The 26,664-nt window shown below is 31.8% G+C and overlaps 1 protein-coding gene across 1 annotated transcript; it reads left to right on the forward strand.

Annotated features, from left to right (window-relative positions):
- LOC143051264 (neuronal cell adhesion molecule-like) lies at positions 1 to 26,597 on the forward strand. Its single transcript, XM_076224223.1, has 13 exons — positions 1 to 51; positions 1,320 to 1,424; positions 2,915 to 3,028; positions 8,675 to 8,791; positions 10,836 to 10,949; positions 14,232 to 14,345; positions 15,896 to 16,029; positions 16,837 to 16,981; positions 18,202 to 18,335; positions 19,303 to 19,435; positions 25,207 to 25,325; positions 25,678 to 25,840; positions 26,515 to 26,597. The coding sequence occupies exons 1-13, from the start codon at positions 3 to 5 to the stop codon at positions 26,529 to 26,531; spliced, it is 1,458 nt and encodes a 485-aa protein (XP_076080338.1). The 5' UTR covers positions 1 to 2; the 3' UTR covers positions 26,532 to 26,597.
- The last annotated feature ends 67 nt before the right edge of the window (positions 26,598 to 26,664 follow it).

A 26,664-nucleotide genomic window follows, 5' to 3' on the forward strand; every position in this document is an offset into this window, starting at 1 on the left:
GCATGGTCATTGATCCGTCAGATGTTTCGGCATTTAGACATTTAAGATCAGGTAAATGTCTCTTTTAGATTGGGTAAATTTGAACAATATGAAATTTGTGAGAATAACTACATTACATGAAAGAAACTCATCAAAATACTTAGTTTATATAAAAATAGGACGGTGTGGTATGATTACCAATAAGACAACTCTACACAAAAGTAAAAATAAGACAGAAATTAACATTTAAGTCAACCTAAAGCATTCTACAATGAGTTAAACACATACCGCATAGTCAGTTTTAGTCCTGAATTTACACTTGAAACGAGAAATCTAATGGCCTGATTTATCTACACAATAATGAACAAAAACAAATATGATACTCAGCAACAAACAAAAACCATTGAATTACAGGGTCCTGACTTGGGAAATGCACATACAAAATGTGGCGGGTTTAACTTGTTTGAATTAACCGTTAACTGGTTTAGTATGTTAACAGTTTCACAGTTCATTTATAGTGTTTGTATTGAGATTTACATGTACTAAAATAGATCTTTTTTATGTCAATTTAAAAGATTTTACATGCATCTTAATTGATATAGTATTCGCGTGTATTCATTGCCACAAAGGAATATCTACCGCTAAGCACAGAGGGAAAAACTATTGGCGTTATATATGAAATTTAGTCGAATAACCGTCCGCGTCTAACGTGCGACTCCTCGATGAAAAATTCACCCACGTAAAAAATTTTTACTGAGGGTATACTTGGCCATACTTAAGAACCAAGAAGAAAATAAAAAATGAAATTTAATGATTTATGAACTTGTACTCATTTAAGTTGTACATATCTGAGTCTTATATCAATAAAAAGATACCGATAAATTGAAACACTCGTTGTTCTGTTATAATTGAAAAGACGTTTCATATGTTAACTGCATTTGTACAAATATTTAAAAAAATATCTGTTTAAAAAAAGTGTTAGAATATGTGTCATCAGAAAAAAACATCGATCCAAACTAACAAAGAACAACTAGGTGTTAATATATGGCTTGTAACTAAAGAAAAGTGTCCATAGCAAAATGTTATGCACTAAACCGTCATTGGGATTTAACCATTAGATATTCTGATGTTCATTACTATACACTCAAAACAAATTTTTCTTGACGGATAACAGCGTCTGCAAAATAAACAAAAGGAATCTTTAAACACTGATTAAGCTGAATTTCTATTTAGGACTTGCACATAGACATATTTATGCCATTTGTCTTTTCACATTTGGTGTGTTTTCATCTTGTTTGAGTATAATAGCTAAATTCAGTATTTATTTGATCCTTATTCAGATTGTATAGACTATCAGCAAAGATCCTCATGCATGCATGGTTTTGTATACTTCGATTGTAAATGTCAATGTAGACCAGGTTATACAGGACAATGGTGTGAAATCTGTACGTATTATAGTTAGAATGAGAATTAATAAATAATATACACAAACCATTGCCTCGAGGATTTGAAATTTATTCTTTTATTAATTATGATATTACTACAAAGTGAAATGGTACACATAGAAGTATGTTTTCCTGTTCCAATCCAATATCTCTGAGAATAAAACATTTCGTTTCGCAATGCATAAACGTAGAAAATAACATTGCATTGCAATCGAAACGTAAAAATATATGTCGCGTGTAAGGGGACATCAGGATTACTTTGAAATATATCAAAAGATCCGTTTGTAACCTATTTCGAATAATCTATGATCGAGTAACCTCTCATATCCCTGTTTAGATATCATCAAGAGATTGATACTACTAGCCTGTCAATTTTTTTAATTTACTGAAGACAACAGAAAATGTTCAACTACTTACATATAAAGGTATTGTTTCTTGTTGGAATGCTCCTCAGTTGTAACCAAGATTTGCAAAAGGTTACTAACAAAATTTGGCATACACTATGGTTTCGCTTGCAGATATTAAAATTTCTATACATGTAAGATACGTTGAGTGAATTAAAAGAAAATGTTTTAAAAGATACACAACATTTTAAATTTTTAGACTAGTGTATGGTGGCCGCTTAAGGCCATTTCACGTTTCCGCCCTTCATATTCTATAGGGCGCAAACGCGAAGACGCGAAAACGCGAAGACGCGAAGTCGAAAACGCGAAAAGGCGAAATATTTTTTCTTTCCGATTTCGCGATTTCACTTTTTCACCATACTAGTCTTCTTGTTCCTTCTTTTTCAATATCATTTACAAAAAAAAAACTTTCTATGATGGTTGATTTAAAACTGCTATACATTAAAAAAAATTATTCTCAGTCGTCACAGTTTTTTTGTGGAGCCAAATTAGCAAATACAAAATGTAGCTTTTGTGTGAGGTTATATAAACTTAGCTTGTTGTCACTTTGTAGTTTGTGAAGCTTAAAGCTAGGTTTAAGCCATCTTTATAAGTAAAGAATATGACAGTTGTTTTCAACTATCCTTGGGTAATGATGTTTGTTTAGTCGGTTTTATGGACTTTTCGTTTTAGAATTTACATTAAAGTTCATTCTGTTGTTGTTTTATATATATGCACTACACAATGCATTACTCCTTAGTAAGTTAAGTGAATATATATTTAAGTGTTATATTGAATAAATAGTCAAACCTTATATATAAAGTCAAACCTTATATATAATAGTATCAGAGAGATAAGTTGCTATTGTAATTACAAAGTTAAACGGAACAGATGCATATTTTATCTATTTAAAACAAAATATACTTGAAATTCCTTTAAGTAACAATATTATTAACACAAAGTGTCGCATTATATTATTCTTAGCATCTAAATATCATTTAAAGACGTCAAAGTGGTTTTGTTTTACAGTACCATTAAATGACCACGATTGAGGATCAGTTAACAACGGGTAAAATGTACTACATGTATCTAATAATTGTTTTTAAGATATAAACGCATGCAAAAGTATGCCATGTCGGAACGGAGCTTACTGTGAAGAAAATTATGGTCTTTACGAATGTGGTTGTATTGGAGGATGTATTGGGAAAAATTGTGATAAAAGTAAGTATCGAATTTGTCCTCGGTCAAACTATTTGGCAATACACATACATGATATATCCAAAAAGCATGTTTTCTTAAATCTTAGGACCAATCATAACTTAGGGATGGTCATTTGATTATGTGGCTCATAAGTTTTTCTCGTTTTTATATAGATAAAACCCTTAGTTTTCCCGTTTGAACGGAATAAAAAATAATTTGTGGGGCCCTTTATAGCCAGCTGTTCGGTGTCAGCAAAGGCCCAGTGTTGAAGAACGTACTTTGAGAAACTGGACGATATTTATCTAAACGCACTCAAGAACATCTGTATCGTTTTAAAAGACCCAATGAATTCAAAAGTATCATTTACCAACTTTATCTTACGGTGTTTATATATCTCAACTTGTACGATTCGCTCGTGTATGTAACAATGTTTTAGATTTTAACGAGAGAAATTTATGTATTACTGAAAAATTATTACACCAGGGTTTTCGATATCACAAACTAGTCAAAACATTTACTAAATTTTATCATCGGTATAAAGACATCATTCGTAAATATAGCTCAACATGCAGACTTCTAATACGTTCAGGTATTTCACATCCAATTTTTTATGGTAATATTCTTTATAAAGCACAAAGGTGTCAGTATTCACCTCAGAAACTTACAAAACCTTTGAATAGACTTATTAAGAAGGGATATAATTACGATACTGTTGTCAAGTCATTAAAGATTGCATATTTTGGCGTTAATATTGAGTCACTGATAAGGTCTTTGCATCGGAACTAAACACATTTATTCTAAAAACAGTTGTTGGCATGACACGGGTTATGTTCTTCTCTTATATGTTATGATGGTATGATACTAAACCCCTAACGGGAAGGATTGTGCCTGATGTTCATATGATGAAATCATAATCTTTCAGTCAGTTTAATTGAAGTCTGGAGCTGGCATGTCAGTTAACTGCTAGTAGTCTGTTGTTATTTATGTATTATTGTCATTTTGTTTATTTTCTTTGGTTACACCTTCTGACATCAGACTCGGATTTCTCTTGAACTGAATTTTAATGTGCGTATTGTTATGCGTTTACTTTACTACATTGGTTAGAGGTATAGGGGGAGGGTTGAGATCTCACAAACATGTTTAACCCCGCCGCATTTTTGCGCCTGTCCCAAGTCAGGAGCCTCTGGCCTTTGTTAGTCTTGTATTATTTTAATTTTAGTTTCTTGTGTACAATTTGGAAATTAGTATGGCGTTCATTATCACTGAACTAGTATATATTTGTTTAGGGGCCAGCTGAGGGACGCCTCCGGGTGCGGGAATTTCTCGCTACATTGAAGACCTGTTGGTGACCCTCTGCTGTTGTTTTTTATTTGGTCGGGTTGTTGTCTCTTTGACACATTCCCCATTTCCATTCTCAATTTTATTTGAACTATTATGGTTTACTTTATAAAAAAAAATATTTCTTTTAACTGGATTGTACACTGCTGCCTTTGTTTTTTACTGTTAGCCTCACGCAATAAGTTGGTATGCACATAATCTAAAACACATATCTATTTGAAACAGCCCTGAAAGATTTGCTGTAGAACATTTACTTGAGGCCCAGATGAAACAATATTTTACCGTCTTTTTGTGTAGTTAAGGTATCGAACACATAGAAGGGATCTTCAAATGCCAAAAAGAGGCATTAAGCAGGGTCGTCGTTATTCTATGTTTATTTACTATATGACTCTCTATGGAAGAATTTAAAATCTAATCCTTAAGAACTTCAGTGCAGTATTTACGGCTTACCACCACCACATTGTTAGCTGCTTTATCGGCCGTTACACACACAAACCGCTTTTAAAGTATTTGAGGTTTTATTTCTTATTCTAGATAAAGGCGTATTTTGTATTCTTTTATTCATTTCTGAATTATTTTCAAATTGCAATATTTGAATATCCACAGCATTCGTATCAAATATTCAATTAAGAATCAATACAAATATTTTACTATATGACTCTCTATGTGTGTTTAGATTTAATTTTGGTCAACGTAATCTGTACGATAATTTACGTTTGATTGATTGATTGATTGATTGTTGGTTGCTTAACGTCCAGTGGCAAATATTTCATGCATATTCAGGACGAGAACAAGTTAACAATAAATACTATAGGTAGGTTGATACAACAGAGGCCACCTGGGATGATGGTCAGGTAAATTTGGACTGCCACTGGAAAATGAGGGTATATTGGAAAGGGACAGAAATTTTGACTTGCAACAGGCCACCTACGGACCCCTCAAAGAGTTGTTGCAAGGGTTCTTAACGTGCAAAGAGCGTGGCACTCTCTGTACACGAGGCATCGGATTTAACGTCCCCCTTTTGACCGGACGTGACTGCGAACTTGATACATCCCGCACAGCCAAACGGACGCCCCACTTCGGCAAGCGTTTTACTGCCGGTCGGGAGAAGACCAAGTGACCATATTTCTAGACCCCAGTCACCCTTGGGGTTAATTTACGTTTGAAGTTGGATTCATAACAAACTGCACATATATATATTATAGTTAATTGCTATAATTAAGTATATTGTTGAAATGCAATATCAGTATTTAGTTCTATTTTAATCTTTAATCAATCCTAATTCTATCTTACTTTTGAGATATAGTTTTTCATATGTTACGTCATTCTTCTGCTGTTTCAGAAATTCATATATTCATATGTGACGTAATTTTTAATGCCTTTTCACCATCGTATGTGACGTAATTTTTAATGTCTTTTCACCATCGTATGTGACGTCATTTTCATAATTTACTGCGCTGAGGCCTGGACTGAGTCGGGTGTGTCTATTCTGTGTTGGTCTTTCATTATGTATTCGTGTTTGTTTTATGTAATGAGTTCATACTTCAGTTTCATTATGTATATCTGTTATATTCATTTGATAAAATTTACTGTTTGCAATAGCATTAATTGTTCTAAATAATAAGGATGTTCTTATCCCAAGCATAAAAATTTAGCCGTATTTGACACAACCTTTTTCAACTTTTGATCTTCAGTGCTGTACAACTTTGTACTTTTTTTCGCTTTCGATCTTTTATATCTGGGCGTCACTGGTGAGTCTTGTGTGGACGAGGCGCGTTTTTAGCGTATTAAATTTTAAACCTGATGCTTTTTGTTATTCATTAATCATGTGTTTCTTTGTCAAATACGTTCTCCTATTTATTTGTATTGTAGTCCTGTAATATTATGTTGTCATTTCAATGTTATATTTAACATTGCCATTAAAGTGCGAGGTTTGGCATGCCACAAAACCAGGTTCAACCCACCATTTTTTCCTTTAAAAATGTCCTGTACCAAGTCAGGAATATGGCCATTGTTATATTATAGTTCTTTTCTGTGTGTGTTACAATTTAACGTTGCGTCGTTTGTTTTCTCTTATTTTTTAGTGTAAGTTGACATTACGAAAAGACGTGTCACGGTACTTGTCTATCCCAAATTCATGTATTGGGTTTCGATGTTCTATTTGTTATTCTCGTGGGATTTTGTCTGATGCTTGGTCCGTTTCTGTGTGTGTTACATTGTAGTGTTGTGTCGTTGTTCTCCTCTTATATTTATGCGTTTCCCTCAGTTTTAGTTTGTTACCCCGATTTTGTTTTTTGTCCATGGATTTATGAGTTTGAACAGCGGTATACTACTGTTGCCTTTATTTACATATTTTTCCCGTTGATATATTTTTTTACAATACGATGAAAGAGCGTCTTTTGTGACCTGACGACACTGTTTTCAATCTATTTTTGATTGAGAAAGATATTGTGGTAATTTTTCTAAAAGTTTTTGGAGGGATCATATATTTGAATATCAAATATTAAACTAAATGCACGAAGTACACGAATTACACGCCATAACAGTTAACTTAATGATATTAATCTTTTATTGATTTTGTGAATCAGAAGCTGCGTTTTTGGATTGGTTTTATTTGAAACGTATATATTTCTTAAAATATTTAAATGATATAATGTCAGGTAAAAAGATTTGCCGGTGACTTAAATACTTAGTCCTTAGATTTCTTTGTTGTGTTCTGTGTAGATTTTTGTGTCTTTTGTTAGTCATGGCGTTGTCAGTTTGTTGTCGATCTATGAGTTTAAAAATCCTTCTAGTTTCTTGCGCTATTCTTTTATACAATCAGGTTCAAAATGATAATTATGTACTGTTTCGTGTATCATTCAGGCAACATCCAGTACATGACTGTCTTGGATTTTCTTTAAAAATATCACGATGATGTTACATAAATACTTTTGAAATCTGTTCGTGTATTTTTAATTTTTAATCAACGCAAAACAAATAAGCTCAGATACCTGGGACGATTTCATTTTATAAAGGATTTTATTGTTTCGTTCCTCGAACTTATTAACCCGGTGTAGGTCCTAAAGTTGAGGTTCAATTTACTAAAAATTAATCGGGCATGATTTATTAGATTCGCCCTCTGAAAAGCAATCATAGGATCAGGAAAAACACTCAGCGAAATACCATTATTTACTCTTTTAGAAATTCTTTGAGTTAAGTGTTTTTGGTTGCTTTAATATACCCAGTCAATAATCAAACGATATTTTAGTGGAAATGCTAACAAGTATCGAACTTGGAAATGTTGGATGCAATAAGAAGTTATTTACCCAAAAAAATGAACTCATAGTGACCGTAATTGATTGTAAAGTTCATGCCGTTTTGTTTTTGGCATTCGTCTTCCTTGGAGATAAACGCGGGAATGAGCTTACGACTTCGGTCATGGTTCAACTTTATTCTGTGTATATTTTTATGACATTGACCTTATATTGTTTTTATACTGCAACTCAAATTAATACATTGATATGGTTTTTAATAGTAACACAAATGTCAAACTTATTTTTTTAAAGGGCCCCTGATTGTGAAGAAAGTGTTCCATAATGAAATTGACATTATAAAGAATATAGCTATTTTACTACATTAAGGAAATAAACACAGCTAGTTGCAGTATAAATTCGGTTAATTGGCCTTGTATATGTATTTAATTTTCACAGTGTTTTCTTTCTGGTGTAAAATTCATGAACATCAATCAGAATTACTGCTCGATTATACTATTACTCTTGCTCGACTGACTGGCTAATATAGTCATGCCAAACTTCATATTTTCATTGAAGTATACGATTTATGAAATGATACAATATGAAGTTTTTAACTTCTCTTTGATATAAAAATGAGAAATGTATGTACATTTTGTTTAATGCGTGTTGTAGTAAAAAGAGAATGGTTGATTATTTGGTTCAAACCAATTTTCAGAACCCGCCGCTAATGCCTACATGGGGTTCAGTTTTGAAAGGTGAAGAAAACCAAAATGCCGGGAGATAACCCCCTACCATAAGAAACAAAAATAAAATTTGACAATAATAATCGGATATGATTTCAATAGTTTAAGCGAGGTTCAGGCTCACCAACATAAATGATATCTGGTCAGTGCTTGTAGTTGTTATACTAACAATACCAAACGTTTTGAAGGCAAGAAAACTTATTTTATGATAGACAATACATCAATATTATTCAAAATTTTACAAAATTGATTACAAGCAATTATAGATTTGTTATGTGGTCAGTCGAAAAGTAACACACATACTTTTGTTAACTATGTGATAATAATTTCAAACTGAATTTCTTTTTTAGATGGAACATGTCACAGTAACCCATGTTTGAATGGAGGTACGTGTAGAATTAATTATTTGGATTCTGACCACACTTGCTTCTGTTCCCCTGGATTTACTGGACACATTTGTGAAACAGGTATATATCTAAGTACCAACCCTTATTTATCCTTTATTGACAATTTCAATATAAGAAATAATAATAAATTGGATAACTGGTAAGAAATATTAGTGTATATCTGCTTATTTCTCTAAATAAATATTTTCTTCATCCATATTACCACCGTTACTTTGATCATGTATACAATAATGTTATCTTTTAATTTATTCGCTTAATATTTTCTTTTGAATATGTTTGTTCTGATTTGATACCGGTGCTGGTGGACTAGGGTGTGGTTACAATTGAGGGTTTACAAACTTAACCCTGCCACATTATATATTGGCCTGTCCTCAAATCAGGAGTATGTATTTCGTTGGTTGCCGTTGGTTTATGGATTGATACCACCAAATTTCGATACGTCACATCCGGTTGCATAGGAAAAACGGTTAATTTTTTTTTTACCTGGAATTGGACAGTTGTATTAAATTAATCTTACACTTCATTGGAGTTACCTGGTCGCCAAAATAAGTGGTAAACATTTTATCCGTTCACTTACAGTGATTGTTATCATCTTATATGTTAGGACATGTTATATGAAAATTGGGTCTGAGGATATCACTTTACTCATTGCAAGTATTTCTTTATTTTAAAAAAGGATAAATTCTGCCCAATTTTTTGAAAAGAGCAAATTTAGCAAAGAATTATAGTGGTAAACAAAGGTGCTATTACACCTTTTACATGTATTATGGAGAGCTGTACATACACCTTTGAAGTTGTTTGTTAAAATTGCATTCTATTTGAGGGAAATATAACAAAAATTAAATACTTTGAGTGGGTTGAGTCTATTAAACATATTGAATGAAATTTTGCCTTGAAATGTAAATACATCAAATATTTCTTGTCCTGCTTGGTCGTATCGCTCTTTATTTTTTTTTTATTCTTATACATCCTTGACCTTCAAATATCTAACGTTGGGCGTTCCTGATGAACGTTAATCGATACAATCTTTACGGACGCATGTAATTTATAACGTGTTGTTTTCAGTTTTAACTATGTCGATACCTCTGCTGGTGAATTATAAGTCCCCAATGGTATCAACAGCTCAGTACTCAGTTCTTCGGTACTGACATTATTTATAACAAATTTCTCTAAAATTGTGCACATTTTTTATTTAAAGTTCAAATTTAACAAAGACTAATCGAGGAAAATATTGGTGGTTATTACACCTCATATCGGCCTGTTCATGTAACATATTTGTTATTCGTAAATTGTTATGTTATTAATCAGACAGGGAGTTATCTCGTTTGGAATGTTTCACTTTTTGTCATGTCAGGACTTTTCATAGTCAGCAAAACGGTTTTGGTGTTTCAAATAGTTTGAGGCAGTACGGTGACCCATAATTACTTAACTCGACTTATTTTAACTCTGGTGGATAGTTGCCTCATTGTCAATTATACCATTTCTCCGTATTTTTATACCAGTCCCCGCGTGTATCATCAGCTCAGTTGTCGGAACTTGGGTATTAACAGAATTTATACTCATATATATGATATAAATGATATATTTAGATTCTCTTACTACACTTAAATATTTCTGTTATACTCAAGACAAGCCACTGACAAGCAACCGCCTACTGGAATAAGCGAGCTAGAAAACAAACGTTTACTTGTTAAATAAAAAAATTTCCAAACATAATTTCACAAGATTTGATGAATAGATTACAATAAACTTACGTCTATATATGGAACTGTTGCACAACAGAGTGAAAGTGATCTTTCAACTATCAAATTGTAAAATTGTAAAATAAGTTGTAGAGAGATCCAACGTTTGATGTCGTCGAAACTTTTATTTTCAATAACTATATGTCGTCTTGTATGTCACTCCGTTTTTTATGGGGTTCGTGTTGCTAAGTCTTTAATTTTGAATGTTGTGTTTTGTATACTGTTATACGTATGTCTTTTGATTGGGGTTTACTTTATTCCTGTTGCGTTGTCAGTTTGTTATTTGAGTTTGCCCTCTCTTTTTCGTATTCAGTGCAGAGTACTTAAATACGGATAGTATTTTCAGTATATTAATTTTTAAGAAATCAATGAATGTGAAAGCAATCCGTGTCAGAACCAAGGAAGTTGCAAAGATCATATGTTGGGTTACACGTGCACATGTTCTGCAGAATATACGGGAAAAACTTGTGAAATAAGTAAGTATGGGATTTGACATACAGTTATGTTATCAATAGAATAAATTATTTAAATTTTGTTTTCAGATATGAAAACTAATATCCTTAACCAAAAACCTGAATTGTGACTTAAGATTCAAGTTTGTTTGCTATACCAAGTACTATTTAGACCATACTATTACATTCGTGTGTTTCTTTCCATCTGTTCTTGCTTACGTTCTAAATAAAACAAAAAACTAACTGCTCTGACATAAACATGAATCAATCATCTACGTATTATCAACAAACACTGTGATCATTAACGAAGAAGGCGAAGGTCGATAAAGCTCTTTATAATTATTTTTTTTCCGAATAAAATTCACAACGGAAAGTCCCTAATCAAACATCAAAATCAAAAGCTCAAATACTTCAAACGAATGGATAACAAATGTCATATTACGCACTTGGTACAGGCATTTTCAAATGTAGAAAATGGTGGTTAAAACCTTGTTTTATAGCTATTGAAACCTCTCACTTGTATGAAAGTCGCATAAAATCGATTATATTGACAGCGATGTCTGACCAAAACAAACAGACATAAGAGGTAAAAATGTCGAAATAGGGATACGACAGTCAACATTGTGTTATATTTTTTATCAATATACAAACAAACAAATATATTAAAAGGAAACACAAATTCCACAAGCTTAAATGAAAGACAAGAATACAAACATTAACCATAGCACAATAACACATTGTCGGAAGGTACAAGTACCGAACAACGTCAAATGAATATCACAAAGAACAACGTCAAATGAATATCACAAAAAACACTAAACAGTAGATTCAAAGTAATATTCAAAGATACAAATAAATATAGATTATTGTACCGAGATTATCAAATTCGAGGTATTTAGTCCAAAAAATGAATGAACTCCGACCCTATGAAAATAAGAAGTCGACAAGGTGAGGCGCACAGTTCTTTTCCAAAGGAATGCCGCTAATTTGTTGAAAAAATTCTACCTCCAAATTCAACAAATATGTTGTCAATAAACAAAACTCCAGAATAAAGATCACTTATTCCGCTGTGTAGCATGTTTTACGTTATTGTTCACTATTACCAAAATATGCCGTGTGGTATCTACAAGTAATAAATTGATAGCGTATGCTATTATTTTTATTGTGAAAAGCATTGTGGATTATTTCTTTTAGATGATTTTTTTTTTAATTTTGAATGGGGATCGACAGTTTTAATAGAACTTATTTCAGAAAAAGATCGATACTTAAAATGTCCAGAAGTTCGTCAGAGTTTTATAGAATCCACATATGGTTAATACCATGACGCGAATGAACAGTTTTACAGTATTTCTGAAGATCCTCGTTTACTGCGGACAGATTTTTGTTCAATCTAATGGACAGTAGTCTAGTCGAACATGCAGATATGCTGGCAATGTACCCTGTTAGTACGGAATTAAAAGAGGCTTAGGTATCCTTACAAACGAAGTATAAAGTCCTCCAATTTGTTGTACACTGTTATGTTAATAAAAGCCATGACGGACTTATTTTTTTCATCCTATTCAAATGATCTGTTTTTGTATATGAGAGTACCGGAGTACTATTTAGTCCTGATTTTTTATACGCACAAAGACAGTATTATTTGAAGCCTTGTCCCCAGGAACAACAACATACTTATCGTAGACAGATTATAAACATTTCACAGACTATTTGTCTCTCGAAATGGGCTTTGGTCGATCAGTTTTCAACTTGTGAATGCGACATTTTTATCCGAGACCTGTGTGACCAGTTCAACTTCTTCTCGTTTAGTATGTTTAAATACCTAGTAATAAAACTCAGAGGGGTCTGTAAATATAAGGCGAGTAGAAACCGTCACATGTAAGAGGGTTTTGATGGTTTTGTTCGAAATCTAGGTCGGTCAATGCTTGTTTATGATAAAATACTTTTCTTTGGGTGCAATGGTTTTGGTGTAACTGTAGGATACAATACGATGAGATTAATTTTGAAAATAGAATGGAATTTTATACAAATGTATCATGCTTACAAGGGGTATTTGCCAAAAATACCGGTTGAGAGGTACAAAATTTCTAGAGCCGTTAGGCGAGGGACATTTAATAACCTCGAAACCGGTATTTTTGACAAATACCCCTTGTAAGCATGGTATAATTGTTTAATTCCAACGAATGTTCCACCTCAGAAAGTTTTTTATAACCAAGTATTATATGAAATTTCGACTTGAATGTATAATTTTTGTATACACAGCAGCTGTGCTATTTGCGCAGTCAAATTGCATTGACCGTATAATCTTTTCTTATCTTTTTTTTTTATGTACAGTCACTGACTGTATATACCTCCCTTTTTATGATAATAAGCTGGTTCTTGGTTAACTGCTACACTTTGTTCATCAGTTTCAGTGAAGCGTAATGCAAGTGGATTCCAGTTTTATATGACCGGTTGACAATTAGTTTCCGTTGAGTTTTATTTATGACGTCATTCCCGGAATTTTTACGTCATTCGGTCCAAATTCAATAATGATGCTTTTGATCCTTAATATTTCATCTGGAACCATATATTTAGAATGACCATGCATTTGTCATATCAGAATAGAAATAATTCATTGAGTTATTTTTAGACATGGTATTTCCCATCTGCCCTGGTATTTGCTAGGGTATTTCAACACTTAACAAATAATTTATGATGACTCGGAATGTCTTTTTTAGTTATGTCTGAGAATGCGTGCAAGATTACATGAGAAAGTTCTCAATAATCCAATAATGTTACTTTCATTTTATATAATAATTCGTCTACAATAACATAAACGGTACCATTTTTTCTGCACCAGATGTGCATTTGACAAAAGACGTATCAGTGACGACCGATTGAAAAGAGTGAACAGGCCAAATGAAGTACGAAATTGAAGAAAATCGGAACGGTATATAACTAAATAACTATTAACATCTGTTCTGGGACAACAACCTTTGCAAATATTAGTCAAACCGGAATCATACCAACGAAACTTTAACATTAAATTCTAATGACATGTATAATTTTACAATACACGTGTAGTGAATAACGACACAACACGCTTTATCAGCTGCATTGCGGACTAGAGTATGGAACAAATGACGATGATTTATTCGTCTATGATTGATTGATCGTGAGTCAAGGATAATGGAGGTGACTTCGCGACATCCTAAGTTCAATAAATTACGACATGGGGAATAAATTGTTTGTAATGACATTCAATAGTCGTTCATTAGCCTGGCGTATAATTATGTAAGAAAATAAATAGTTATGATTTTTTTCAAGATTTAGAATGTCGCAGTAGTCCATGTTTAAATGGAGGTTTATGTACTGATAACCAGAAATCTGGTCATACGTGCCACTGTCCCCTTGGATTTACAGGATATAACTGTGAAAAAGGTTAGTTGATCTATATTTTTAAAGGTATCTATACTGAGTGTAATTGACAAATAAACCTGTAAAATATGAAACATCATGTGTGGAATTGAATTGTTACCATTTATGATATTAGATTAAGTATACAGCTGTATATTCTACCTTCTGTAAGGATACTCAACTTAATAACTTACAATAAAAATTTTGCGAGCAATTTATTTTTTCGAATTTTGCGATTAGACAAATAACGCATATATAAATCTTTACGAAAATGTAAAACTTGGTTCTTCCTTTATTTAACTAAATCGATAGAATCTGAAAATAGCGAAATTCCATAGGATGTTTAGGCTGTAAATGATGAATTCGCGATATCATTTGGCTAACGATCTGATTATATGATTTTCTTTTTTGAAATATTTAAATCTTTCTTACAAAATTGCCGTAATAATTACATACCTTCAACTAGTTGTTATCTTTAAGTACTTTAAACTTTATTGTTCTTATTGTCGATAAAACGGTCAACAGCAATTTCTCCAAAAATGTAAATTGCCGTAATAATTACATACCTTCAACTAGTTGTTATCTTAAAGTACTTTAAACTTTATTGTTCTTATTGTCGATAAAACGGTCAACAGCAATTTCTCCAAAAATGTAATAGATTCATTATGACCGAAATTTTTCATTAAACCGTTAGAGTTTGTTGTTTTTATTAATACACAACTGGTGAAATACATGCTTTAAACTATTGCAAGCCTTGTTATTAGAATTTGCCAAAAAATGTATTATGTAGTCATTACCTTGCACCTGTTTGGTTCTATTGATTATTGAATATGACGAAACAATCTGTAAATTTTACAACAAACATGTTAGTTTAACACTTATTGAAAATTATTCTTTAATAATATCGTGCTTCTAGAGCACTTTTTTATTGTTTGTAATAATTCGTCAAATTTTTGTCCCAATCCAATATACCCTCATTTTCCAGTGGCAGTCCAAATACCCCCGACCATCATCCAGGATGGCCTCTATTACAATACCTACCTATTGTACCTACCTATTGTATTTATTATTTAATTGTTTTTGTCCTGAACATGCATGTAATATTTGTCACTGGCTTTTAGCAACCAACAATCAATCAATCAATCAACTGTTCTTATACTGAAAACTAGAGATACAAGTTCAATTTATGTTTCAAAAGCAATCGATGTTTTTCTTTTCATTGATCTTTCTTTATTTCGTTTTTCATTTTTAAGTATTAATTTATACTTTAATTAAAAAGCCCAATTAGCAATATCAGTTTTTCTAACAGTTCTTATTAAAGATCTCAATTTCAAAAAGTTCTATCGACTGGAGGTAATTAAGCAAACCACATTTTGTTGGTTCCATAGTAAACACAATTGACGGTAAGCCTCTCGCCTTTTAACCCATTGTCAGATTTTATTAATTAATTGACTATCAATGTTCATCATAATATGACTGAGGGGTAGTTAAATCACTATTGGCATATTGTTCCAATACTTCGATTTGATGGTGTCATATTCATTCATTCAATATTCTTCTTTTTTTTCGAACAGATCCGCTCGTTTTGATAAAACCTAACATAAGTCTTTCCGAAGTAAAAGTTGTGTCTGCGGGATACAATATGTTAACCATACCATGTTATGCAGAGGGAATTCCAGTGCCATCTATTACATGGGAATCTCTTGATGTGAGTACGGATTACAATAACACATATATGAAAATAACTGCTTTCGTTTAATGATTTACTGCTTTAGTATGCAATATTTGTGTTTCAACTTCAAGTATAATAAGGCAAGCAAGTGAAAATCAATTTGGTTAAACAAAGAAATGATAAAACCATTTCACGAGGTTAACCAAATACATTCAGTGTGCTTGGTGGTGTAATGGCGCAAAAAGGAAGTAGAAACATAACACGTAAAAACACTTTTAGAAAAGTTTGGTTCTCAATGCTCTTAAATTTCGTTTTTATTTGGACTTTCAAATTTGTTTGATTCGAGTATCACTAATGAGTCGTTTGTGTCTGGCGAAAATACTAAATTTGAATCCTGGTATCTGTGATGAATTTATTTACAACCATTAGGTCGATGCGACTGCTGGTGGAGATTTATTCAACAAAGGTATTACAAGCCCAGTAGTTAGCACTTCTGTGTTGACATGAATTATCTTTTTACAATTATGTTTTTACATTTTTGAAATACTAAGGCTTTTCTACCTCAGGAATAAATTACCTTAGCTGTATTTGGCAAAATGTTTTGAAATTTTTGGTCCTCAATGCTCTTCAGTTTAGTACTTATTTGGTCTTTTAAATTTTTGATTCGAGCGTCACTCACATGACTAATGGGTCTTTTGTAGACAAAACGCGCGTCTGGCGACAATACATTATTTTAAACTTGGTATCTGTGATGAGTTTATTTATTATGAAAATCTTTAAATGCCTTTTATATATCGTTTAAACGAAATTATCAAATGCGTGCATTTTATTTTGTTTTTATAGAAACCATCACTTCCGAACAATACACTACAACTGGCACATTTTCTTGTCATTCTGAACGTTTCTATAATTGACGGTGGACATTATATGTGTACAGCCAAGAATAAAGTTGGTACAGATATAAAGGTTGTGGAGGTTATTGTTAGAGGTATGTATAGTGTAGTGCAATTTACATGGTGTTTTCTTAGTTTATACCTTACTTCACCTGACCCTCTAGTCTAGCTTGTAGTTTACGTTGAACACTAAACCTTTCATTTAAAATAATCATGCAAAGGATTGAAATTAACCTGGCAATGTATCTGAGATATCGACTTTACTGTTGATGATTATTTTCCAGTTTAATACATTTTTAACATAATAAAGAAGATGTGGTATGATTGCCAAACGGTCATTAGCTTCGAAGTTTACACAATATATATTTATAAAAAATATATTCAGTTTCGTCAAAAAAACAACAAAAGTATCGATGTCGTACAGTACGATGCAAGTCAAAAGTTCAATTCATTCGAATTCGTATTCATGCGAACTTCAGTTTCACCAATTTTACCAAAACGTGCTTATTTTTTTTTGTACCTGTATATTTATAATATACTGATGTTTAGATCAGGTCATATGACCTACGGAAATTTCGGAGAGTGTCTAAAAGGATAACAAAAAATAATGATACATTATAACGTGACCATGAATTGCATTTTTTTCTGTGTAATTTTTCATAATTTGGATATATTTTTAAGTATGTTTCAAATAAGTTTGAGTCGAATCAAAGAATATAACTTTGACAGCTATTGCCTTTTTTAATCAACTTAAAATAGCAGGAGACAATTTTTGTTCTATTTTAACGTAAAACTCCTGAATATTAGAATTTCGAATTATACATTTTGTGCAGGTGTTGACTTTAAAACCTTAATGTCGTTGTTTTATAAACATGTGGGTTTTACTATCAAAAGATACTTTGATTTTCAGCAAGAAAACATTTTGGGATTATTTCTGGTAAATATTCCTCAATGTCAAATGTCTTTAGACCTAAATCAATATGTTAACATCTAGAATGAAATGTTCAGAATGTTGATTTTATCCGTTAACTCTTTGTGAATATGTTTTTGTATCATCTTTCTTTACCTTGCGATTCCTTGTTTGGATGGCCTGTTCCAACTCCAAGTAACGTTTCAGAGCTTTAAGAAAAAACTAAAACAAACAAAATTTCTTGTTTTAGTATCAGTGATACAGAGATTACAAATGAAAAAAACATATATGAATCAGAGGTGATGAGGAAATTATGTTGTATCGTTTGTATCAACAATTGATCCTCCCGATGTTCAGTTTGTAAGGTTAAATATATGTAAATAACATTCAGAATTATATTTATAGCTAAAGATAGCAAGTTAATTGCACCAGTAATACATGCTCCGTCATCTGTTGAAGTTAAGTACTATTTAGAAGGCAGACTGACATGTAACGTTACTGGTTTTCCTACACCAACAGTTACATGGAAACACAACAATGTAAGAATAAATTACAATTATTAGATGACTGTTGGTCCGAGACCACAATTATTTCGCAGTGCATTTCCTTTAGAACATAAATAGAAATTAAAAAAATGCAACCTGCGCTTTCTCAATGAAATTTTTACAGTGTGTTGTACTACTTTTGGGACAAATTCTTTCCAAATTATAGAAAATTATATCGGCTCTAACTCAAAATATGGACAATTTTATGTTTAGAGCGTCTTAAAATCTTTTACAGCTTCCGAAGTGCTAAATTTTAACCTTTTTCAGCTGGACCAAATCACTACTTTCCTTTAAAATTCTGGACCCAAATTTTTTTACAGTGTAATTTCACCCCAATTTGAGGCATTAAACATGGAGAAATAAATTTGGAAGGGTATAAAAAAAAATGGAAAGTAACCCGCTGTCAACACTAGGGACTATGTTCGTGGACAACGAAAATCAAGGGACGACAATTGTGGTCTCGGACCTAATTTATTTCTGATTTCCAGACAGTCTCTTTTATAACTTGTGAACTGTACTAGTGAATCCTTTTTCGTCAAAAATTATATCATTTGGATCCATTCTTCGGCTGTTCGGGTGCTTCACTAGAGAATCAGATTTAACTGAATAAAATGTCTGATAGGTTATAGAAAAGAAACGCCTGTGACATTTTTTTCGTCTTTGTTTACAAACTTATCAGGATGCGTTTATATATATATATAACGTATAAATATATTGTGTCGTCATACATTACTCTTCGATCAGCGGCTTGTTTGCTGAATGTATATTATGTTCAATATTTCCCTGAACTTTTTTCTGTCATCAAGTGCATTTCACTGTGAGTTGTATGGTAGAAATAAACAGGTTTTATAGCGAAATCGTTACTTTATAAAAAGCAACAGCAGTGAAAATTTCGAAAATGGAAGTTGTTTTGTAAAATTTTCTGTAATTTATGTTAGTTAATAAACAAATTTTTTTTTAGAAAATTGTTCAGACTTCTGGAAACACCTTAGTGATACGCAGTGTGACAAATGCAACAACTGGTTCTTATTCATGTATTGCAACAAATAGTGCAGGTACCAGTCAAGCAAACATCCAACTGAAAGTATCGTATGGTATGTGCATGGACTAAAATTAAAAACACAACTTTTCACCTACACAATAGTGTATTCGAAAATAAGGTTTGGTGTACAAGCAAAAGCAAAACACGAGCAAATATGTCAAAGACAATCCTTAATTAATGAAACCTATCGTTTTAATTATCATTTTCTCTATTTAGCGTGATCAAGATTTAATATTGAATCAGTAGAATTGGGAACGTTACATCAATGATTACAAAATTGAATTCACTCGCATTTTGATTTCAATTGTGGAATAATTGGCTCTTATTTTGCGGTTGTCTTTTTTATCACGACAGTGTTCTGAAGTATTGACACAGAGCGCAACGATTCAAATGACATGTCTTACTGAGTTTTAGTGGCCTCGTTCAAATTCAAAGGTTTTAAGTTTATTGCGGAGTCTGAAATTATATGGTTATTTTATTTTGTTACTTTATGTTGTTAAGGAGTTAACCTTTTTTACCAGTTTGTTAAAGAGTCATCACAACATGCACAAGGCTTTTTCACGTTATGCGAATTTTAAGGGAATCAGATATATGCTCTTTTCTCAGGAATAAACAGATGTGTCGACTGATCAAGCATTTTTTGGTGGTATTAGATTTGTTGGTGGGGGGGGGGGGGCAGCTCAATAAAGATTGTGTTGTTAAATTGAGTATAACATTTCCGTTGTTTTCTTTATTTCTGTAAATTATTGTTTCTCTGTTGCAGTTAAATAATTAAAATTTTATACTATTGTTTAACCTTTTTATTAGTATACGCTTCACAAGTAGACCTATGGTATAGGAGAAAAAAATGCGAGTGCCTTAAAACTTGATATATTAAATACAAGTTATTATCACTTGTTTATCTCTAAGAAGTATCCATTCAGGCACTACACATTAGTTTTCAAATGTACACAAATCAAATCCTGATAAGGTGGATAAATATCCTTCAGAAATAAATGAATGCCTTAAAAAGTTATAATATTAAAAACATGGTTTAGAAAAAGTTAATTTTGTAACTGTCCATAGAGTGACGAATGTATACTGTTTCGGTAATAACCATCGATAGGCTCTATTTAACTTCAACTTTGTATTTGTTTTGGATTTGGATTTTTTTTTCATCTGGGCGTCACTGGTTAGTCTTGTGTGCATGATACACACGTTTGGCGTATTGAATTTTAAACCTGATACCTTTCGTAAGCTATTATTCGTGTGTTTCTCTGTCATATATTTTCTCCCATTTATTTGTTTTTCTGTCCTATATGTTCTCCCATTTATTTGTATTGTTATCCTGTCATGTAATGTTATGATTTTAATATTATATTTAACATTGCCATTAAAGCGGGTGATTTGGCATGCCACCAAACCAGGTTCAACCCACCATTTTTTTCTTTAAATGTCCTGTACCAAGTCAGGAAAATAGCCATTGTTATCTTATAGTTCGTTGTAGTTTCCCTCTTATATTTGATGCGTTTTCCTCAGTTTTAGTTTGTAACCCAGATTTGGTTTTTTTCCTCAATCGATTTATGAATTTCGAACAGCGGTATATTACTGTTGCCTTTATTTTATTGTATGTCTTTTGTCTCAAAATAAATACGACAGTATTGTACAAGATATCATCTGAACAAACAACTTATAACAAGCTAAAGCTAACAGATTTTCGTCATAAAAAATTAAGCAGACATATCGTACTAGAATATTGACATAGTATCTGTTCAAATGAGAGTACCTTTTTTTGGCGTAAAAATCAGGGGAATTGACAGTCTATAAGAAGAAAATATACCTTATGTTTTGTAGATGTAAATATGTCAATTCTTCTCAAGGGTAATAATCCCTTAATGAATAAAGCTGATGTTCATATACATTTTTAACTATGTGTATTATTTTAACGATATATTTTGATCTCCTATTTACATTGCATATTCTGGAATTAGACACTATAAAAGGTTTACTTTTTATCATACTTGTGTCTGTAAGTCAAATCGTTAAAATTCAGTTATTGTTAAAGGGTTCTTGATTTTGTAATTTTGTGATGTTGAGGGAATATAAACAAAATTTGGCATGCAACTGGTTGCAAAATTTAAAGCGATATTTGATTAAGTTTCAACACGTTCAATAGATTTCAACAATCAATTTACATTTCAGCTTTGAATATAACCTTGACTTGTCAGATTTTGTTTTTAAAATGTGTCTACTACACGTTTAAATAGTCGCGGCTATCCAAATTGAGAACATATGCAACCACATACAGCAATACATGCATACTAGTGTTTTTGATTGATGTTGAAGGTACCGCAAAATTGTTTGTATTCAATATAATCTTAACATAAAATACCATTGCGAATTACAACAAGACAGTATTTGATTATATATTGACCCCTGCCCTTCAAACAATCCCAGTATCATCTTTTCAATTTCAGTCATTTTCTATTTAACTATCAGAATATAAAGGCATATATGTATTCTTTACATTATCCCATCTCAATCTGATATTCAAATTATAATTTGTACAAGTTTAACATTCATATTATGATTTGCACAAACTATCGGTACAAATTAAAGTGATCATAACTTCTACACAACATATACGAACCGTCTGTTGGCTTTATTATTTCGAACGTCGCTGATGAATCTTTTGTAAACGATAGAATCATCTGGCGAACAAATTTATAAGCCTGTTATCCTTGATAAATATTGTTTTATTTCAAGGCATTTAAGTATGTTAAACAGCAAGCACTTCCCTGATTAAGCGCCAACGTCCAGTATTTCATTCTAGCAGTTGGGTTACACTTTACTCAAATGGCGGAAATTAAAACTGCTTGGGAACGTTTACAACTCGCAGTGAAGAAACAGTTCTGCTCCGGGGTTAAGACACCATTGTTACTTTGTGATGAAGTTTAGCAATAAAGGCGCTGTTCCGTGGTCATGTTAGGTTTTTTTTTTTGTATTTTATTATTTGGTTTCAAGATGGATACAGCATATCCTTTTCCTTCTCCTCTGAAACTACTGAATGGATTTGAATGAAACTTAGCATGATTGTTCCTTAGAGTATCCTGCACAAAGTCTGTGCTTCGATTTTTGATCCGTCAAAAAACATGGCCGCCGTTACTTAAAATAGAACATAGGGGTCAAATGCAGTTTTTGGCTTATATCTCAAAAACGAAAGCATTTAGAGCAAATCTGACATGGGGTAAAATGTTCATTAGGTCAAGATCTATCAGCCCTGAAATTTTCAGATGAATCAAACAAACCATTGTTGGGTTGCTGCCACTTAATTGGTAATTGTAAGGAAATTTTGCAGTTTTTGGTCATTATCTTGAATATTATTATAGATAAAGATAAACTGTAAACAGCAAAAATGATCAGCAAAGTAAGATCTACAAATAAGTTAATATGACCAAAATTGTCAATTGACCCCTTAAGGGGTTATTGTCCATTAATGACAATTTTTCACAATTTGTTCATCATATTTGCTAACTTTAAAAAATCTTCTCCTCTGAAACTGCTGAATGGATTTGGATGAAACTTAGCATGATTGTTCCTTAGATTATCCTGCACAAAGTGTGTGCTTTGATTTTTGATCCGTCAAAAAACATGGCCGCCGTTACTTAAAATAGAACATAGGGGTCAAATGCAGTTTTTGGTTTATATCTCAAAAACGAAAGCATTTAGAGCAAATCTGACAGGGGTAAAAATGTTCATTAGGTCAAGATCTATCAGCCCTGAAATTTTCAGATGAATCAAACAAACCATTGTTGGGTTGCTGCCACTTAATTGGTAATTTTTAGGAAATTTTGCAGTTTTTGGTCATTATCTTGAATATTATTATAGATACAGATAAACTGTTAATAGCAAAAATGTTAAGCAAAGTAAGATCTACAAATAAGTCAATTTGACCAAAATTGTCAATTGACCTCTTAAGGAGTTATTGCCCTTTAAAGACTTTTTTCACAATTTGTTCATCATGTTGACTTACTTTAAAAAATCTTCTCCTTTGAAACTGCTGTATCAATTTCAGCCAAACTTAGGCTCAATGAGTTTTAGAGTTTCAGAGTATCTAGTATAAATTTTATATTTTCTTTCCTTGTATGTCAAGAAACATAGCTCCTATGGCTAAAATAGAACATAGGAGAAAATGATTTTTTTTTTGCTTTTGAAGAAAATAGGACAATTCAAAGAACATTTAAATAAATTGAAAAGCCAAAATAATCATTGATATGAGATTAAACCAAAAAAATTCAGGTGAGCGATTCAGGCTCTTGAGAGCCTCTTGTTTCTATTCAGTTCAATTGATATCTGATTTTATACGAAATATAACATAGTACACAAATTTCATGTTCCCATATTTATCTAGAGAAACAATTTTTTGTGTATGCATGCTGGATTTTTTTGTATGGAACCAATCAAAAATAAAATATATGTTTTCGACATATGGTACTTTCTTTATTTTGTTACTCTCAAAAATGGGTTATAAATTTAAAAATAATACAAAATTATATCGTATACATTAATGATACAAAAATAATTGCTCTTTTTTTTCTATGTTACTAGAACACACCCGTGAAATCGCTGTTCCGTGACTGAATTTAAGTTTATAACTATGTGTGAGCCTTATTTAAGCCTGGCTATTTAGTATTGATATTCTCATCTGATAAAGTCATGCTGATCAAAGATGCACAGTTTTCTCTACTTTCGAAATCTTTCTGTTTGAAACCGTCGATATTGAACTTATCAATTATTGGTAATATTAATTATTTGAAAAACAATAGGAATCTGGAATGCCTTCACATATAAGTTTCATTATTTAGAGTATGGAATTTGAGTAGAGATACGCCTTAGTTCAAGTCTAAATTTTTAGAATTCGTATTGTCATCTTTTAAAGTCATACTGAATAAAATACTACAATGAGAAATGTGACAATGATAGATTTTAGTAATGTCATCCCTGTGATAATGACCCGTGTATATAGCAAATCCTAAATACACAGTTTGGTGGTGCTCCTGTCAGATGCAGAACGTACAGATAAGGTTTTGGTAACATGTGAATATACTTTTGGTATCAGTATCGGATTCGACCCGGAACTTGGCAATATTAATTATGGGGAAAACAAAAGGGTCTAGAGTGGTGTAATTTTTAATCAACACCATTGTCCTATTTTAGCTATAAATAAAGTTGAATTCTTGGTTTGTCGTTTTAACCCCATGACGGCTGACAAATTGGACCTCGTTATTTTAGTATTATAGATTCGAAGCATAAAATACTTTTTTGATTTCAAAAGTGTTATGCTCCTTGTCAAAAATTGAAATGCATCGAAACCGCGTTCATGTGAACAATGTTTTGTACTTAAACCTATAATATAGGATTATATCTTTAATGTCTCCCACAAGGTAAAAAATCAATGAGATTTCAATTTTGTGCTAAAATTGCATTTAAAGTGGTCTTGTGTGTTCAGTTTTTGCCAGATTTATCAAAGGGTTCATATCAGATGTCTTTGATGAGCTTTCAAACTTTTATCTCTCGTAAATATTTATATTAACAAGGTTGTACACAACAACAAAAAAATGTTTGATTCAGTTATTGTCCTGAGACTGATCGGATGTGTGCAACACGAGGAAAATTGGAACTATTTTCTTTCATTTTAATGAAAAAGTAAAAAATGTCAGTGTCTTAACCATTTTAAATTTTGGATATTAATTTTAATTTTAGAGTTTCTATAACTGATAATGGTATATTTGTTCATTATATATTCCCTCTTTTCATGCAGAAGTTATAGCTATTTTATTTTAGATGTTCCTAAAATAATCACCCCTCCGGTTACATCTGTTTTAATGGCTGGCCATTCACATAATTTTACCTGTATAGCCACAGGATATCCAAAACCAAGTATCAAATGGACATACAAGATGGTATGTAGGTGTTTTGTTTGTTTATATTTAATTTTCTAATTTTAATTGTATTCTGGATGATAACGGTGACCTATAGTTGTTAACTGTTGTGTCATTTGGTGCCTTGCAATCATACCACGTTTTCTTTTTTTTAAATTCATTTCCGTTTGAATATTTTACATTAAGCCATCTAAACTATCCATCAATTGACAATCCAGATGTCGGCTATGTTTTGTGTTGATTCTAGACCTTTAAAAAGCTTATTATCTTTTTATCAGAACTTTCAAATAATTAAAACAATTTGACAATGTCTTGTATTCCTGGAATAAGTAAATGTGTTAGGAACATAATTGTTTACTATTTCTCTTTATAGTATATCAAGCACACAAAAGACATGCCTTCACATCAACTTTATGATAATGGTTCAGTACTTATGTTGTACTCTATCAATACACAAGAATCTGGTCAGCTGACATGCACAGCACACAATGAATTCGGAGAAGACCACGTTTTTGTTTCTGTTATTGTTAGAACCCGTAAGTGTTTTTATATTTTTGAACGATTAAAACTTAGTTTACATTTGATTAAGTGTTTTTATCCTAAACTCAGCAGTAAAATACACGAACACAAAACGTTAACTTTGAAAGGACACATCGAAGCAGAAAATAACGCTTACTTTCTCTATCTTTATATTACAAAATAAGTCAAATAAGTACAACGAATTATTTACATAATTCAAATCCCAAATTAGAGCATAATAAATCAAGTTGTAAAATGCCGCAATGTCAAAACTGTATCAAACATTAGTGCGATTTTTAAGAAACTAAACATTTAAGAAAAAAATATTCTTAAGGTTTAAGGTGGTACCTAACACTACAGGGAGATAACTCTGTAAAATCAGCTAAACGTTTTATTTACGTTGTGTTGTTAAGGGTATATTAAGCTTCTCAATGATCAAAATAAGAGTTTGTCAAACTGCTATATAACCAGTGTAATTTTTCTGATAAAACGGTTGGTTCAAATTTTTTGAAATTTTTATATTTTTGTAAAAGGGTCAAAGTAAATACTTTGTCAAAATTTTAAGAAAATTAAACGAGCCAAATTAATTTTAGTTAAAGTGTTAGGTACCACCTTAAGAACGATTTGTATGTTGTTATAATCAGTAAATAAACTCGATTATGATCATCTAATATTAAAGTATTTTTTACAGCTAATCCGGTTGGTTAACAGGAGATACCTTCCACTGATTACATACACCATGGAAAAAACAAATTCGCAATAAATGTATCTACAATAAGAGTTTTTTTTATCATATCAGTTAAATACTGTATTCTCGTCTTTCGTTTAAGCTGATGTGCTT

Source organism: Mytilus galloprovincialis, chromosome 11, assembly GCF_965363235.1.
Source record: "Mytilus galloprovincialis chromosome 11, xbMytGall1.hap1.1, whole genome shotgun sequence".
Taxonomy (NCBI): domain Eukaryota; kingdom Metazoa; phylum Mollusca; class Bivalvia; order Mytilida; family Mytilidae; genus Mytilus; species Mytilus galloprovincialis.